Source organism: Phaethon lepturus, unplaced genomic scaffold (assembly GCF_000687285.1).
Source record: "Phaethon lepturus isolate BGI_N335 unplaced genomic scaffold, ASM68728v1 scaffold55791, whole genome shotgun sequence".
Lineage (NCBI taxonomy): Eukaryota > Metazoa > Chordata > Aves > Phaethontiformes > Phaethontidae > Phaethon > Phaethon lepturus.
The window spans coordinates 647-17,302 of NW_010516634.1; the positions used below are offsets into that span (position 1 = coordinate 647).

Consider the following 16,656-nt stretch of genomic DNA (forward strand, 5'->3'; position numbering starts at 1 on the left):
CTGTATATAGGGCAACCAGGATTTATAGCTAAGCACAAGCTGCCTGTAGAAGTCATCCTGGTTGAAGGATAAGTAGTTTTTTCTATTTGATCAGGGATCACAGGTTACTTGTGCAGCTTTTTGTGAATAAGCAGTTCAGGGAACTTTCAAGATGATAAAATTATTTTAGGAGTGGAACTATCAGACAAGGGAAATAAATAGAGCAGAAAGTGAGATGGTAACTAATAACACCTCATCTGTTATTTCTTCACAGATTTACTTTGCCCACACCGCCTTGAAATGGATAGAACGAGCTAATCTGGATGGCTCAAATCGTGAAAAAGTTATTCATGAAGCTATAGATACACCCGAGGGCCTTGCTGTGGACTGGATTAACCGTAAATTGTATTGGACAGACAGAGGGTACATGCTCCACAGTGCATTTATGTTGAAGCATGCCATAAAATATTTGGAATAAATGACTGGTGATACAGAAATAGCTGAGATATCACTCTAAATTCAGTAATGCTTCACATTCTGATTGGGTAGCTGTAATCTCAAGTATATACAATTGGAAGGTTCTTTAAATCTGAAATGCTGGAAGATCACTTTGAGTCTGCTGTTGTATTTTTATCCTTGTTTTTCCAAGAAGCAAGGGTTTGGACACAGTTGCAAGGAATCTAAAGCATGTACTGCATGTATACATATCTGTATGTGTACATGTACATATATATGTATACACTCATATTTATATACACACACTGCATGTGTGTATATATTTTTATATCTTTTTAATATGTATAAAAATAATGAGTATTACTGCACTGAGTACATCTTGGACAGGAGTCAGCATTGTTGACAGCTAGAATCATGCCCCTTTAAGCCAGTGGAGATCCTTTGTCAATTATCTCTGATAAAAGAGGAACGGCCACTGGCAAACAATACAACTTCACATTGCAGCTGATACCTAATCTTACATGCAGAGAGAAACAAAATCAACCTTTAGTGAAAAGACAGTGTCAGATCAGAACACATAATGAAGACTCCTTGAAGAGCGGTCATGATGTTTCAGTATGACCCATATTTTATTAGTCAATAAAAAATGGTTTTGAATGTACAGATCACCCTCCTTCTTCCTTTTAAATGTGCTGTCTACTTAAGTCTACTTCCTTGCTATTAGGTACAATCTTGTCTACACAATTGTGCTCCTGTATAAATATGCCAGTGTTTCGTGTGAAATGGGAAATTTTGGTGCTCGTCTCCTTAAGACGAGAGTCAAGGATGAAGCTGTGAATTTGTATCTGCCTCTCCCTTCTCATTCACTGCGTTTACCTGTTTGTATTCCACGTTTGCAGAAATCTATTTCTCCTTCCATCTTTGTGTGACCTTTCTTTGCATGTCCAGATAGGCATGGAAGGCTGTAGGTTTGCTTTCAGGTAAAGGCTGATGCTTGTTTGGCCAGGTTTGTAGCAATAAGGACAGTTTTCTGGAAAAAAATCAGATTGGGAGACTGGCAACGTAGATTATATACTCAACTCTGCCATAGATTTTAGGACTGATCACAAGGACCTTAGCTTCATTCTTTCCTATAAAATAGATATAATATATAAATAGGTTGGCCGTTTCTGCATGAAAAATGCTATATAGAAGTCCTATTTTTAAAAAATTCTTTATACGTTTGATAATGCCATTCAGTTAGGAGCTTGTTTTCCTCCTGACTCACTTTAAAGCTAACATTCATCTATTAGTGATCATACTTTCAACTTGTTATTTGCCCAAAAAAGGAGAACTTCATGTCTGCTGCAGAGCAGCAGGTATTTGATCATCATGTCCTGGACCAGATAACGAGGCTATAACATGAATTACTTCTTGATAAAACAACTAGACATCCCACATCATGTCATTGTAAAGTTATTTATTACAGTTTTGTGATAAGCTAAAGCGATGCAAAAACTTTGTACATTCTGCCTGAGAAGGTAATTAAAAAGATAGCAGGGAGGACCTAACATGTGTGTGTGTTGCAGGAAGGCATGCATCGAAAGGAGCAATCTGAATGGAATGCAAAGAAAAATGATCATCTGGGAGGATATCTCCCAGCCCCGAGGGATTGCCATTCACCCATTTGCTAAGTAAGGAGTGATAAACCCAGTTAATTGTGTAATACTTGGAGAGACTTTTTAAAAATGAGCATGTCAGCCTTGCCTTTTTGGCAGTCAAAAAGTGCATTAGTCTTGTTAGGGTAGTCATTGCCTTGCAGAGCTGTGTGAACTGCAATGTTTTATTGCTGGGTTTCTTTCGTGAGTTGGGATGTCTTTGGTTCTCATACAGATTTAAAAAAAATACCAGAAGAATTGAAGATATTTTATGCAGTTTAAGCTAAAGAAAAGCACAAGTGACTGAAGTCACCCTGAGAGCTGAAAGCACCACACTACAAACTTTGATGGTTCCATGTCTATTAGTGTGAAAAAAGTAATCACTTTTAACCAATGGTGCTTACAAAAGATTTTTTTGGCCATGTTTCAGTTTCTGAGGAAACTAGACCAAATCTACTGTTGTGGAGATGCGTTGATTTAAACGCACTTTGTATCTTCTTATCTAGTGCTGAGATGATCAAAGAAGTTTTGAATGTTTAAACTATTGATGAAATTCTGGCCATTTTAATCAATGGCAAAGCCCTGTGGATTTCAGTCAATATGCCTGTTGTAGGATGGTTTTAAATCTGTTGGTTTGGGTTTTGGGTTTTTTTGATGCTCATATCATGCTATAACTAATTACTGATGAACAAAGCCAAGTTGGGGAGTGTGTTTTGTTAGCTTCCCTCTGTATTGAAAGCGTCTTTCAGTAGAGGTTGAACGTGAGAGACACTTTGCAGGAAAATGTTTAAGAACATGTAGGTTCAGGGGCACTGTTTATTAGAATTGTTGGTAGAGGCAAGGGCTACAAGGGAGGAGGAGACATCACTACAACCTTCCTTATTAGAAAGTGAATGGTGAAAAGAGGAACAGACATTATAGCAACATCTGTCATTTTAAAGTCATTAAAGAGAGACACAACTAAGACGATTGAGAATACTGATGCCTGCACTGGCTACAGCAAAACTGCTCACGTAAATAAAGCTAAGTGAATCCGTGAGTTATCTCAGTAAACCTGACAAAGGTTCCCAGCTGATGCTTGGGAAGACTGGAGTCCAAACTTCAGCAGTAATTTGTGGGTTTGCCTATCTCCATTTTAAGTGGCCACCTTGCATTGTCTGTTCTTTGAAAAACAGTAAGCACTCACTGAGTAACACTCAGGACTCTGGAGAGAGACCCTGAGAATCAGGATTTTATTAAAAGAAGAAAAGAGTCTGGGCTTGGTGCTGGTTTATTTTTTAAAGCCAAAATAACCTGAGGATTCTTGCTTGCTTTCCATGGGTGCTGGGTAATTCTGGTTCCCTTTGTGCATCGTTACACCCTTGTTTAGACAAGGAGCTGGTTAATGCATTGTCTTCTGTTGCCTGGGTTTGCTAAACTGCTATCATCAGTCACGTGGAAAACTCAAAAAGCAGATATGAAGAGCTGGCAGTTAGCATCGGTGGGAGGAGTGGTTTTTCAAAGGTTTTGTGCCAACGAACAGGGTGGGGATTCTGCATAAGTGCCAGTGTAATCACCCGGAGCCTTATGGCAAGTGTGAAAAGATCAGCAGCCAATATATTTGCTTGAAGTGCGCACTTTTTCTCATGTGCCTCAGGCCTGTGTTGCTCTGATCTGATCTTTCTGCTTTGAAAGAACTTCATGGAGAGGAGGACAAACATTTACTTACTGACTTCCTGTATGCATTTTTTTTTCTAAAGGAGATTATTCTGGACTGACATGGGGGTCAATCCCCGGATAGACAGCTCTTCATTAGAAGGCATTGATCGCCGGGTTATAGCCAGCACCGGTCTGGTGTGGCCCAGTGGAATAGCTCTCGACTACTTAGTAGACAAGGTGTACTGGTGTGATGCTAAGCAGTCAGTGGTTGAGAGCGCAAACCTGGATGGTTCTGGTCGTCGAATTCTTGCACAGAATGATGTAGGTGAGGCTTTGGGGTTGATAATTACCTACTGCTGCTTGACAATGTTCGTGTGTATCTGCATATGTGCATGTGAATTACCGGCCAGCGCTGTGCTGTATATCCCGTGCAAAGCTCTATTGAGGTTAATGGCATCACTTAGTTCTTCATTTCTGTTACCCAGGTGACTTTTTATTTATTCATTTTAGCAAAAGAACACCTTTCTAACACTCTCTGCTTTTACTATTCAGTCACTTTGCATTGCACAGAGAACTCTTCTGCCTCCACAGAAAAATGAAAAGAAGGAAAAAGTTAAAAATGTGGTTTGCTTGTTCTGTGCATGGCTGCTTAGTGTAATTCAGGTTTTGCTGTGTTTATTACACCCAGTGAAGTATATTGACGTAAACTGGAAGGGAATTAATCTTGGCCGTTAAGGTCCTTGAGCAAAGAACCTGCATCTGCACAGTGTTGAACACTGGGATGATTCTAAATACACAATAGCCGCTGAATGGAAAAATGGTTTATGCAATATACTGGTAGTTGTTATGGCTGAGAATTCTATTGTTTGACACGTAACTGTGTTGCTCTGGAGCAAGAGAACAGAAGTATTAGCAATGAGGAACTGATGTTTTACCACATGTAAAGTAAACCATGTGTTTAAGAATCTCATATATGGCAAATTAGTTTCTGGAGAGGACAATTCCCTTTGTGCATGATACCTCTCTGGGGACTGTTTTGTAGGTGTGCACACAAAACACAGATAGAATGAGGACTCTTGGCTCAGTACCATGACTGCCATGGGTAAAGACTTTACAGTTGCTCTGTTGAGCAGCTGGTGTTCTGGTCTGTGCTTGTGTTCGTATCCTAAACCAGATTCCCTCCCACATGTATGAAGGTGAGCAGAGTGAGGTCTTGGAGGGAGCAGTGTTCTCCAGTTCATAAGACGTCAAAAGCCCCGAGTAGAGTGACTCCCCAGCGTTCCTCTCTTCTTACCTGCTGCTCATATTCTGCTGTACACTCCACCTTGCAACTGATGTGCAAAGGAGGACCTTTGAAAGCCTGATGAAAGTTTCACTTTGTTTCTCCACAAGGAATGAGTCAGTATCTTACAGGGAGAAAATGGAGAAAGAGGGCTAGGAGCGCTGGGGAAACACGGGACATGGGAAAGGAGGTAGGTTTGGAGCAGTGATATGGCTGTTCGGAGGTGGAAGAAAAGGACATTAACACCGGTATGGAAAGAAGTGAAAGAGATGAAGTGCAGACCAGTAGGGTTATGAATTTAGAGAGACAGCGAGACTTGGTATCCTGATGTTTTGCTAATTGTTAGTGAGACCAGAATTCAGCTTCTGTTCTTGGACAGCTGTACGCTGGAGGATGGAAAGGTGGCATCTCTTCATACACATTCTGCTGTAACCTGAATTTTTATTACAGCAGCACCCTCTAGTGCCCTCGTACTGAGAATTCAGTCAGTATAGCTGCATGCAAAATAGGTAAAACTATTTCGGCTCTTCTGCTAACCCCGTTTTCATCTGGAAGCACCCGCCCAAGGCAGTGAACAACACAGCCATTCCTTTTCTTTATGCAGTGGGTTGGGTATGCACTGTTGTGGCAACGATTCATGTGGTTATTCATTTTTCTGTCCCTGCTATCTCCATTGATGACACTGCACTTCTATTTTTAATCCTTATTCTATTTTTAATCCTTAGTATATTTATAAGTCAAGAGGTTAAGGAATTGCTGGTCCAAGCAGGGTGTTTGTTGATAGTGCAAGATATAGATCCTAAAATCATGACTATGTGTTTGGATGGGAACAGTATCTAGATCTTGAGGTAGTTGCTCAAATTTCATGGAAATCAAAACTAAGAACCACACCCAATGATTAAGCATGGTTCAGTGAAGGCAGTGAAGTGGTAACAGAATAGCTATATGCTCTTCAACTTAATACTTAAGAACACTTAAACAGTGTCTTAGAATTTTTGTTATGTAGGAGTGTGTTTTGGTTTTTTCAGTTTATTTGTGAAGTGTATTTAAGAGGTACCAAACTCCTTCTCCAAGGTTCAAATGTATCTGTTGTTTTGTTTGCTTGTTTGTTTGACTTTGACTGTTTTTGTTTTTTAAACTAATACCTTTTGGGATCCAATTACTGAAATTAAACATCACCTAGTTGAGGTCTACATCAAAAACCAAAAACACAGATCATAAAACCACGTGCCTACAAAACATACCTTTCAGAGGGGCTCAGACTGCAGTGATACAAAATGAGGTGCATATTCAGACTGTGAGTAAGGACCAGAACAAAGCAAACCTGCTTCAGCCAGAAAGTACCAGCTCTAAAACCAGGTGGACATCCATGGAAGAACAGTATGTGTCCTCACTTTCCATTGCAAAAAGCTTGCTCAAAGACTACCTTGAAAGCAGGAGATTTCTAAATGTATGGAAAGAATGCATAGTTCCATATGAGCTAATGACCTGGATGATCTATTGCATTCTGTGGTTTGTGTTAGCTGCTACTGTTGGTTACCTGGCTAACAGACAGTGACTAACTAGTCACACCTACTGCTGCCTGTTGGCTGAAGTGAGGAAAATTAATTCCCCTCTTGAATTTTGCATGGTGATGAACTGGCTATTGAATGTCTGTGCATGTTTATATGTGCATGTGGACACCTGTGTGTATTTTTGGCACTTGCAGAGACCACACACTGGCTTTGGGGTCCTACCATGAGTCAGTGGCTATAATGTCTGTAGCTCCCAGGCTGCCCCGTGCTGGCACACTTTTGCAGGACAACACATGCCATGAGCTTGTCTCCTCCCTGTTATGTGAAGACTGAAAAAGGAGCTGTGTACCTCAGCAGCTCTGTGCTGGGCCACTTACTGGTGGAGGAGGGAGACACTCCACTTCTGAAAGGCTGGTCCCAATGCTGCTTCAAGAAACGATGATATCTGAGTTAGAAGCATCTTGTGAACTTGATCTGGTTGGAAGTCACCAGCAGCATAGAGACTGTACTGAGCCAGGCAAGTGCCATAGCCTCCTCTGCTGAGAACATAAGTAACATGTGCCTATGGTCCATCGTGCATGGACACTTATCCCTCCCCATGAGACATCAAAGTGGAGAAGTGCTATGGCTATGCCACTGTTTTAGAAGTAGACTTGTATGCAGATAATGCTTTTGTTTACCTGATTTCTTGTGTATATTCTACAGATATGGAAATGAGAAATGTAATTTCTTTGTAGGCCACCCATTTGATGTAGTGGTGTTTGAGGATCACCTTTGGTTTTCTGACTGGGCTAGGCCATCACTAATGAGGGTGGACAAGAAGACCGGACAAAATAGGGTACGTCTTCGAGGCAGCATGCTGAGACCCTCATCAATGGTTGTAATTCATCCTTTGGCGAAACCAGGTATACTGCAAAAATTAAGCAGTCATTCCCTTCCAGCCTCCTCTTGTTCACTGATATCAGTAGAATAGATGTCCTTGGGGAGAGGATTACCTTCTCAGAAATAGGCTCTCTTTAGAAGGCTTTGCATAGTCAGACTGGCATTTATTGAAAGCATCATCTGGGCATGTGTCCCTGGAACACTAACAGATTTTGTATATTTATGATCATGCCCAAGAATGGATGCTCATCAATTGCCACAAGGCTGCCATAGACTTCTAATTCCTATTTATCTTAGTTTATTAGCACCCCTCACACACACAAATAATAACAAATGACATGGAGAAAGATTTTGTAAGATTTATTAGTTTTGAATCAAATAATTTGATTTTCTGTTGGGAACGATCTCCCTGTAAGCAGAAAAAAAGTAATTCAATAGACCAGGATTGAGAGAAGGTAATCACAGGTTCCCTATGCCCTTGTAATGTTCTTTCAGGGAATGTTAGGACTCTAAATATTAAAAGAGAAATAGTAAAGGAAATAATAATAAAGAAGATACATTTATTAGATAGAGAGTGTGCGAATCTGCTTTCCTGCCAGAGACTAGGTGATAATATCTATGCTTTATTATATGCATCTGTTTTTAATGAAAGAAAAAAAAAAAGACATTCTAGTTATTGTCAGTCCTTATTCTTCTTCCAACTGCTTCAACTTGAGCTAAGAGGAGATGTTGACGGAAGAAGCAGCTTGTTAAGTTGCCTGTTTTTCTGCATTAGGGGCAAATCCTTGCCTTTATGAGAATGGAGGCTGTGATCAGATCTGTGAAAACAATTTTGGAGTTGCCCATTGCATGTGCCATCCAGGATTTGGGAAAACTCAGGATGGAAAAACCTGTCGTGCTCTGAATGCTTCCAACACAACAGCAGGTACGATCCTCCAGTTCCAAAAAAGACCCTCCCCAAACCCTTGAGGATCCTGACAGATAGCACTGGAAAATGTTCACCTTGCTCTACACAATGTTTGATAGTTTCTTGAAGGATGAAAACACTCAGGTGTTGTCCTGGGACAATAACATGTGTCTGACCATTGTAATTTTTGCCTTGGCATGTTAGCAGTAAGAGAGATGCGTGCAGTGCTGACAAGTATTGTGAGCAATGAGTTGCACTCCTTGTCTTTTGTGTTTGAGAAAACGCACCAGTGAGTGGTTTTAAGAATAATTTGAGGCTAGAAACAGGCTAGTCTGGGAGGATACTGATGTTTATTTTAAAAGGAAGCCACCATGATTATTGGAAAGTAGGCAAGTGATAGAAAATCAGAAAGTTATTTAAATAGTCTGTGTCACTTTTTTCTTGTCTTTTTCAGGAAGTGGCTCTGTGCACAAGGAGGTGGTGCCGATGCCAACACCGGAGACCTTGCTCTGGAGCACACAAAGCAGTAGGATATTCAAGGATACAGACAGTGGGGAAAAGCAGAAAATCAGCATTTTGTTGATGGCTGAAATCATGGTATCAGGTAGAGTCTGATGGTTGTTTTCCTTCTATTTGCTCTGAGGCTCTGAACAGGTTTATAGAACAGAATAAATCATAGGCCTTAAAGGAAGAAAGGCTCAATGACCAGACTGGTGGCATTCATGCTCTTAACCCTCTTACGATAAGTTGGGCCTATGCAATTATGCCAGGTGCAACTGCTTTTTTTCTTTTTTGTCTCCATGTTCCGTCGCTATGTCAACAAAACTTGACAATATCCAGGTCTAGAGAGCAAACGTTCTAACTTGGAACACTTGTGAAAGTCTCTCCCTTAGATTTTTGTATTAAGTTCCTTTGAACAAAACCAGTAAAACCATTGAATTCTTCACATGTTCAATGACACTAGATCATTAAATTGTACAATAGGTTTTGCATACAATATTCAGAAATCCTGATACTAAATGACACTTCAATTCCATCTAGACAAAGACAGCAGCCATAATGATTATATTGCCTTGTCATCATTAACCCTGGAGAGCTATGTTTCAAGCTTTGACTGTATGTTCTGGTTTTCTTATTAGATTTTTAGTTAGTTGTTTGTTTGTTTGTATGTACAGTACCTCCTTTGAGCTGTGCAAATGCATTTAGTGGTTTATCTGGGTTTTTTTTTTTATGCTCAAGATCAAGATGACTGCACTGCACTAGAATGTGATGTCAACGCACAGTGTGTTTTGCTGGAAGATGGTGCTATGTGCCAGTGTTTGAAAGGATTTACCAGGAAGGGGAAATCATGCTACGGTAATAAAAGACATTAATACAACTATCTGTAAAACTGCAGACTGGAGAGAGAAAGAAAATCTATCTTTTCTCACATTGGCAGCTCTGCTGCCTAAGCCCTCATAGAAAGGTCAATGGTATTGCTTGTTTTGAAAGGGATGATGAGCAGAGAGCATGTGAGATGAAATGGCTAGTTATCACATGCCTTATTTTCCCCTGAGTCGTGAGTGTTAATCCTATTAATATTAACAAGCAATAATGGGGATAATAGGAATAAAAACATAATGTATTTATTGGCAAAAATTTCCTAATTATAAAAGCTCAGTCCGTAGACATGATAGTTGACGTATAATTTAGAAGTAGGTATTAGGGAATCTATTACAAATTAGTATTCCTGATGTAACGTTTGTATAAAAGTGCTGCTCTTGTTTCTTTCTAGCACTAGAAAGAGACTCTAATAATCAGACAACACATTGCTGAGAGTGGTCTATAAGTTTTTGGACTTTCATACAACATAAATGGAAGCATTTTGTTCTCTCATAAAGGCCAAGACAGGAAGGCATTAGAAACAGAACAATTTACCATTTGGTGGCTAAGCACGAAGACTCACAGGAGTCTATGTTGCTATGGAAAGGAAAAAAAAAATTGGAAGGTGAAATGGCTGTAAATTTTTGTTTCATTGTGGTACCTTTTTTTTTAAGCTTATGTGTTCTTTCTCAAAACAAAGTTTGTCTCTGAGTAGGGCTTAAGAACATAAGGCTAGTTTTGCATAGGATCATTCCCTCCAAATGGGACTTTTTTTGAAGCAAGTGGTATTTTTGGAACCTCTTAGGTCTCCAGTTGAAAGTTGCTGGTTGACTGTCTTAGGTTCTTTAGAACATCCCCATCAAATGCCATACCAAGAAAATACCACAAAGCCCTTCTCTTCCTATTTGCTTCAGATGCACAAGTGACAAGTGACAACATAGTCTGAAAGATTCATGATGTAGACATTTCTTTTTATCGATTTACCTGATGTTTCATCACCCATGTGTCCTGTCTCCTTGTTTTGCCTCACAGATGTTGATGAGTGTGCTGTAAATATGGACTATTGTAATCGAAACGTGTCGGGCTGTATCAATACGGAAGGGGGCTACGTCTGTAAATGTCTGGAGGGCTATACTGGAGATGGAGTCCATTGCTACGGTATGGGCACGTGCGAGGGCTGTGCTGTGCCTGGAAGGCTGGGGCAGGATGAATGAGCAATAGACATGTCTTATGATTTGGGCTAGCCTTGCATCAAGCTGTGAAGCTGTCAAATGATCTTTGGGTTCTTTTTGAAAAAATCTGATAGGGGCATGGATCCTAACAGGGGCTCCCCCAGACAGTTGACATTTATAATTTCTTCCTTTTTGATTCTTTCCTTCCTGTTTGAAGTGTGGCAACCTCAGCAACTGATCAATATGCAAAGCCTGTAGTTGTCAGTGGATACCTCCTCTCAGTGTTTGCACTCTTTTTAGTGGCTACAGCAGAAAAGAGAGGAAGAGTGAAGGGGAGGAGGGAAGAGGAGGTGAAGCAGTAGAGCTTTATTGGAAATCGTTGCCATGAATATAAATGAAAGCAGGTATTGAGTGTGTCATAATACTCATCAAATAATTCCAGGTCTGTTTAATAGGCATGAGGTTCAAGGTGTTGACACTGACAACTTGAGTACATTTAGAGTCTTGTTAATAATCAGACCCACTGATTTTCCCATCCAGCTCTAATGCCAGGTCTGTAGTTCATTCCCTACATTTCTTAATTTTTTAATCCATTTTAACAGTAAATATGAAGGAACAGGAAGCATTTTCCCCCAGTATTTGACTAGCACACAGTTTGTTCAGAGCTTTATGAGAGTCTTGGCTTCTCTTTTGTCCTTTTCTTTTTCCTTCCTCCTTTATAGCCTAATTCAAAGCCCATTAAATGTCACCCAATTCTTACATAGTCTTTATTGGACTTTGGTTCTTCGACACAGCTAAGGGTGACTGAAAAATTAAGAATAATATCATTATTATGGCCAGGTGTGGAAAGTATCAGAGGCAGGAGGTTCAAGAAGGCATTCTTCCTACAGTGGTCAGAGATCCAGAGCTCATGTCTTTGAGGATGTTTGGAAGTGCAGACTGAAGTGACAAGCACCTTTTGCTGTCCCAGCACCACCTACAAGGCATGTCCCCAGCCAGCACTGAGCTCTCTCCGTCTGTGGTATAGAATGATCGTGGTATCTACCACTATTATTGAAAAACAGTCCATCTTCTTCCTGAAGTCTTTAAGACCAGAAGATGGTAAGATATGTTTTCACAGCATTTTATAAATGATGCAATGTTGTTACGATGTAAACAGAATTGAAACTAATTTAGTGTTTGATGGCTTGAAATGTACTATAAAAACCAGAAGCTGGTAAGTGATTTTGTAATTCAGTTTTAGATGCCTGCATGTATTCACAGTGTCCAGAAATGTGTCAGTATATTGAGAGATGGTGCAAGATGTGTTCATGTTGTGTTGTTGAAATCACATTTCTTGGAATATGCTGCAACAGTTTTGTTCCTGTATTTTTGCTTTTCAGTGTGCTCTGAATTTTCTGTACTGTTTTGGGCCAGATGCTGTTAATCCTACTGTACAAAAAGTCCCAGTGGTTTAAGGAATAATTTCACACAAATTGGGATGGTAGATTTATGATTTTGTTTCCCCAAAGTAGAACTGGCACATTTGTTCCGCTGACAGCTCATAAAATGAGTCAGAGGGTCCCAAACTCTGCTATGTGAACCCTTTCAAAGTTCCCACCTTTGAGGGGGTGCTTAGGCACTTAGCACCACGCACGTGCCAGCCCGAGGGGTGAGTGCCAGGCTGGCAGGAGCTGCCGCCGTGGGCTAGAGGAGGTGTGGAGGCAGGGTGAGGGTGCGTGGCGGGGTGTGGATGAGACCTATAGATGAGCCTAATCCAGGCTCTGAGCCTGGAAACTCTTGTAATCAGGGAGCCTCTTCATAGTAATTCAGAGGCTCACTTCATTTAAGTGTTTACACAAACCACATAAACCTGTAGGTTTCTAGACTCTTTCCTTCTGTCTAAACTTTTTGTCTAGGCTGGACCAGGCGGGGGGTACCGGGGTGGGCAATGCCCCACTCGCAAACCCTTCTGCGGTCTTAATGCAAGAATTGCAGCTGACAGTGCTCCCGTGCTCACCCAGGGCGCAAGCTATGACTAGCAATGCCAGGCGGATATATCTAGCACAAAAAAGCCTTCTCTCCAACTCCGTTACGTTTCCTGGGGAAGCCTTTCCGTCCTTCTCCTTCTGCAGCAGCGTGGAGTGCTCTGAGAGGCTGGGGAGGCTGTGATTACTTGGCATAGAAAGTGTGCTGGTCACTTTTCCGTTACGTTTTCCGTGAAGGTCTTTGGTGTTTTTCCCCACTGCCCGGAGACTGCAATGCTGCAACTGCTGCCCTTTTAACCGATGCTCTGAGGCATTTCGTTCTTCTAACTGCAGACTGTTTGGGTGACAGATATTGATGAGTGCAAGACGGGGTCCCACACCTGTGGAGAGAACATAACCTGCACAAATACAGAAGGAAACTTCACTTGCTCATGTGCTGATGATGCTTCTGGAACTGGCGTCGGTTGCAGTGAGTAAATGGAGTGAGCAATTAAAATGAAGTGGCCCTTAACTAATAACTATGCTCTTGGATAAATTGTTAAAGGAAACCCTGTATGGTGACATACTGGGCAGCTTGTGGATCGAGGTAGCATTGCTTTAGGAGGCTGTTTTGAGTTGAGCTAAAGAGACCATATCTGAGTTTAGTTTGGAAATACCTACATTAAGGTTCAATGCTAATTTTTACTGTCTAAATGTAATGACACATCTATATAATGGCCTTTACAATCAACAGCAGAAGTAAATGCTCCTTGGAGGTAACATTTCTGGAGGTGATTTCAGTCTGTGTTAGTTTTCAAACTCTCTGTGCCTTCTTTCCCTGTGCAGGAGGCTAGCACAACAACTGCACGTAATTTAAGTCCCATTTAATTCTTCAGAATAAGCTAGACTTTCAGATTCAGTGGCTAATTTTTCAAAAGGGCTCTGAAACTCTTCAGAAAATCTGATTACCAATTTAATGAAGGGAGCTGCTGAAGGTTCAGCCCTAGTGACTATCTGACCCTCGTTTCAGTGCCTCAGTGCATTCTCTCAAAATGTGGAGCCGAGTGACTCATCATCTTACTCTGTGTCAGCCCTCTTCATCGGGATGAATTTTACTCCAGGTCAAGTGGCTGTATGATGATGGAGGGACACTGTGTGATTGTCACAGATCTGTTTCTGCAGAAAAACAGAAGGAGATTATGGCTTTTTTAAGTAGAACACCTATCAGGATCCCCACCCCCTTTTCAGTTATTTAAGCTCTTAGTAGTTTCAGGTGTCACTCAGGATATTATGATTTTAAATGATGCATGACTTGGAAGTAATTCCTTCTAGGTCCCCCAGCTGTAAACCTGATCCTATGTCTTCATGTGTGTTAACACACTGTTTCAGTTCTATGCCTAATAAGCTCTTTTAGCAAGGTGAAATTTTCTTTGCAGTCACACCTGGGGCTCACTAAAATCACTCATCCCTTTCCATTCAGACTCTTTGCCATGGCAGTGCTCCTGCAAATGAAATTTTAAAAAACAAATGTCATTGAAGGTCACGTTGCAATAAAACTGGTGTGAGTCACAAAACTGATCCTGTAAATGTACGAGAGCGATTAGACGCATTTGTGCTAAGCCATATTGCTAGAAATTCTTTGCCATGTAGATGTTTGGTTCTGACCTATAGATTTGCTGTAGCATCAAAGTAGGCAAGAAAGTGCTCCTTTTCTGTAAGGGCATGTTTGCACCATAGGTCATGCTGTGCAGAGATGCTAGAGCTGCCTTTAAAACTAGCTAGTTTGGATATCTATGTAGGTGACTGTGTGTGCGATTCAGAGCAGGCTACAGAACCCTTTGAAGAACTGGGACAACAGAGTTCCCTCTAAAAATAAGAAATGTGATCTGCAGTCACACACAGATGCAACCAACTGGACAGCAGCAGAGTAGAAATAATCTGCATAAGAACAAGAAGTTGCATGCGAAAACTTCTGAGTCTGAGATCCACATGCATGAAATACAGTCACCTTTCAACTGTACATCTGACTCTGGTACTTTATGGATGGTAGAGATTTACCATACCCTAAAGCTGTATAAGTTGAAAAAGTCATTGAAGCCAGGTGCAGTTTTTCTTCAGAGCTGTACTCACACATCTAAATAGACAGAATGCAGCCAACCTCTGTGGGTCTTTCATTGCAAATCTAGAATCAAGTATATTTAATATTTTGATCTAAGGTTCTGTGTGCCTAAATTTGATAAGCAACATAAGCAAATAGGTAAAACACAAGTAATTGGTCAAAATTAGATGTTTTTACCTACTTTCCTATCTTGAAGTTCTGGAACCCTTTCGTAAGATCATGTTGCCAGTTCAGCCAAAAGTTTGAGATGCCCTTGTGAAATCCTGTGTTTCAGAATCTACTATGTCCCCTACTCTCGTCAGCAACGAATACTCTACACACCCTGTGCAAGGTGATTCTGTAGGATGCCCTCCTTCGTACGAGTCATACTGCCTCCATGGTGGAGTGTGCAATTATGTCTCTGATCTACAAGACTATGCCTGCAAGTAAGTACAAAAATTTGTATTGTCTGTGCTGACGAACGGTACCCTTAGGGCCCAGTCAAGTGCAGGCAGTGAAGTGTTTGTCCATAAATTATCTGTTAATCACTCATGCTGGCAATTATCATTAGACTCTGCTCTTTTCTGTAAGCGATCCCTGTAAGTTTCTGTCAGTGGTCACTCCATTCACACCCATTGCGATTAATAGCAGGATTGGAATTGTTCCCTAAGCACTTGATTCTTTGCTTTGGAAATGTGAGATAAGTTGTTACATGACTTAGTGGTCATGGCTTTATGAAAGAGGTGCTTGCCATCTCTCCTGCACATATCACACCGACCTGTTGGCCTTGCTGTTCATGTGTAGCACTCGCTGTGGTGGAAGAGGACACCCCCGTCTTGTCTTCTCTGCTTGGAACCAGGGAGGAGAAGTCTGGTGTCAGCATCTTCCCTTACAGTTTGAAGAGTCTTGGTCCCTAGCAGAAAGGGCACAACATGATGGTCCTCTTAAAGAGAGTTAGCAATGAGGCCTCCTTCCTCCTGTCGATATTTTTGTGAAGCTTAATTCCCAGTTGCCCAAATGCAGTTACTGATAAAAGCAAAAAGAATCTCATATTTCCAGAAGTCAACCTTGGCCTGGTCAATGTAATGGCCTAGTCACATGGTGTGATCATTTCTTCAAAACCATTAGTGCTGGAGTTTGTGTAAGTTGATTATATTTGAATTTGTGTTACATCTTTCTTCAAAATCAAGCATGAAAGTGTTTACAGTGGGAGAAATCCAATGCCTGCCTCCTGCCCTGGGGTCTCACCTGGTAAGTGAGGACCTGTGCAGGGGATGGATGCTGTTCCGTAGTAGGCAAATCTCCCTCTGTGCCTCAGTAACTCAGGTGGCCCTGGTATAACCCTGGAGTGAGGAGAGCAAGCTTTGTGCTGAAAGGTTTCTTTGACCCACCATTCCCCCAGATCTTCCTTGTAGTGCACTGGGAGAACCTCTGTACCAGGCCATTCCTGCAAGCACTGTCAAATCCTTGGCTTTCTTATTTTTCGATATGGGTGGTCTCCCCTGCCTACAGACCTCTGTAGCCTGCGGGAATATGAAAAGGATGTGTCTCATGTACATACATGGGAATGAAGTGGATGCTTTGTGCTGTGGATTTCCAAAGCTCAGCAAAGCCATTACAAGAGATGGACTCATGGTCATATCTGGTATTTGTTTTAGATTTTTAGTGTAAATTTTAGAGGCATTGCAAACTTTCTTTTTTCACCTCACTGAGTTTCTGTTATTGGAACTGAAGAATCTACAACTGCAGAACTTTGGTGAATGGCGTTAAATCCGGCTGGCGG

General features: G+C 41.1%; 1 protein-coding gene across 1 annotated transcript; it reads left to right on the top strand.

Moving 5' to 3' along the window:
• Positions 1 to 253: 253 nt before the first annotated feature.
• Positions 254 to 15,319, top strand: LOC104627749 (pro-epidermal growth factor-like; the record flags this gene model as incomplete). The annotated part of the gene is made up of 10 exons (XM_010296102.1): positions 254 to 402; positions 2,004 to 2,108; positions 3,812 to 4,035; positions 7,244 to 7,411; positions 8,164 to 8,313; positions 8,750 to 8,899; positions 9,535 to 9,651; positions 10,690 to 10,815; positions 13,146 to 13,265; positions 15,169 to 15,319. Coding segments are annotated over 10 exons (1,460 nt in total), but the record flags the coding sequence as incomplete, so codon positions are not given.
• Positions 15,320 to 16,656: the final 1,337 nt, after the last annotated feature.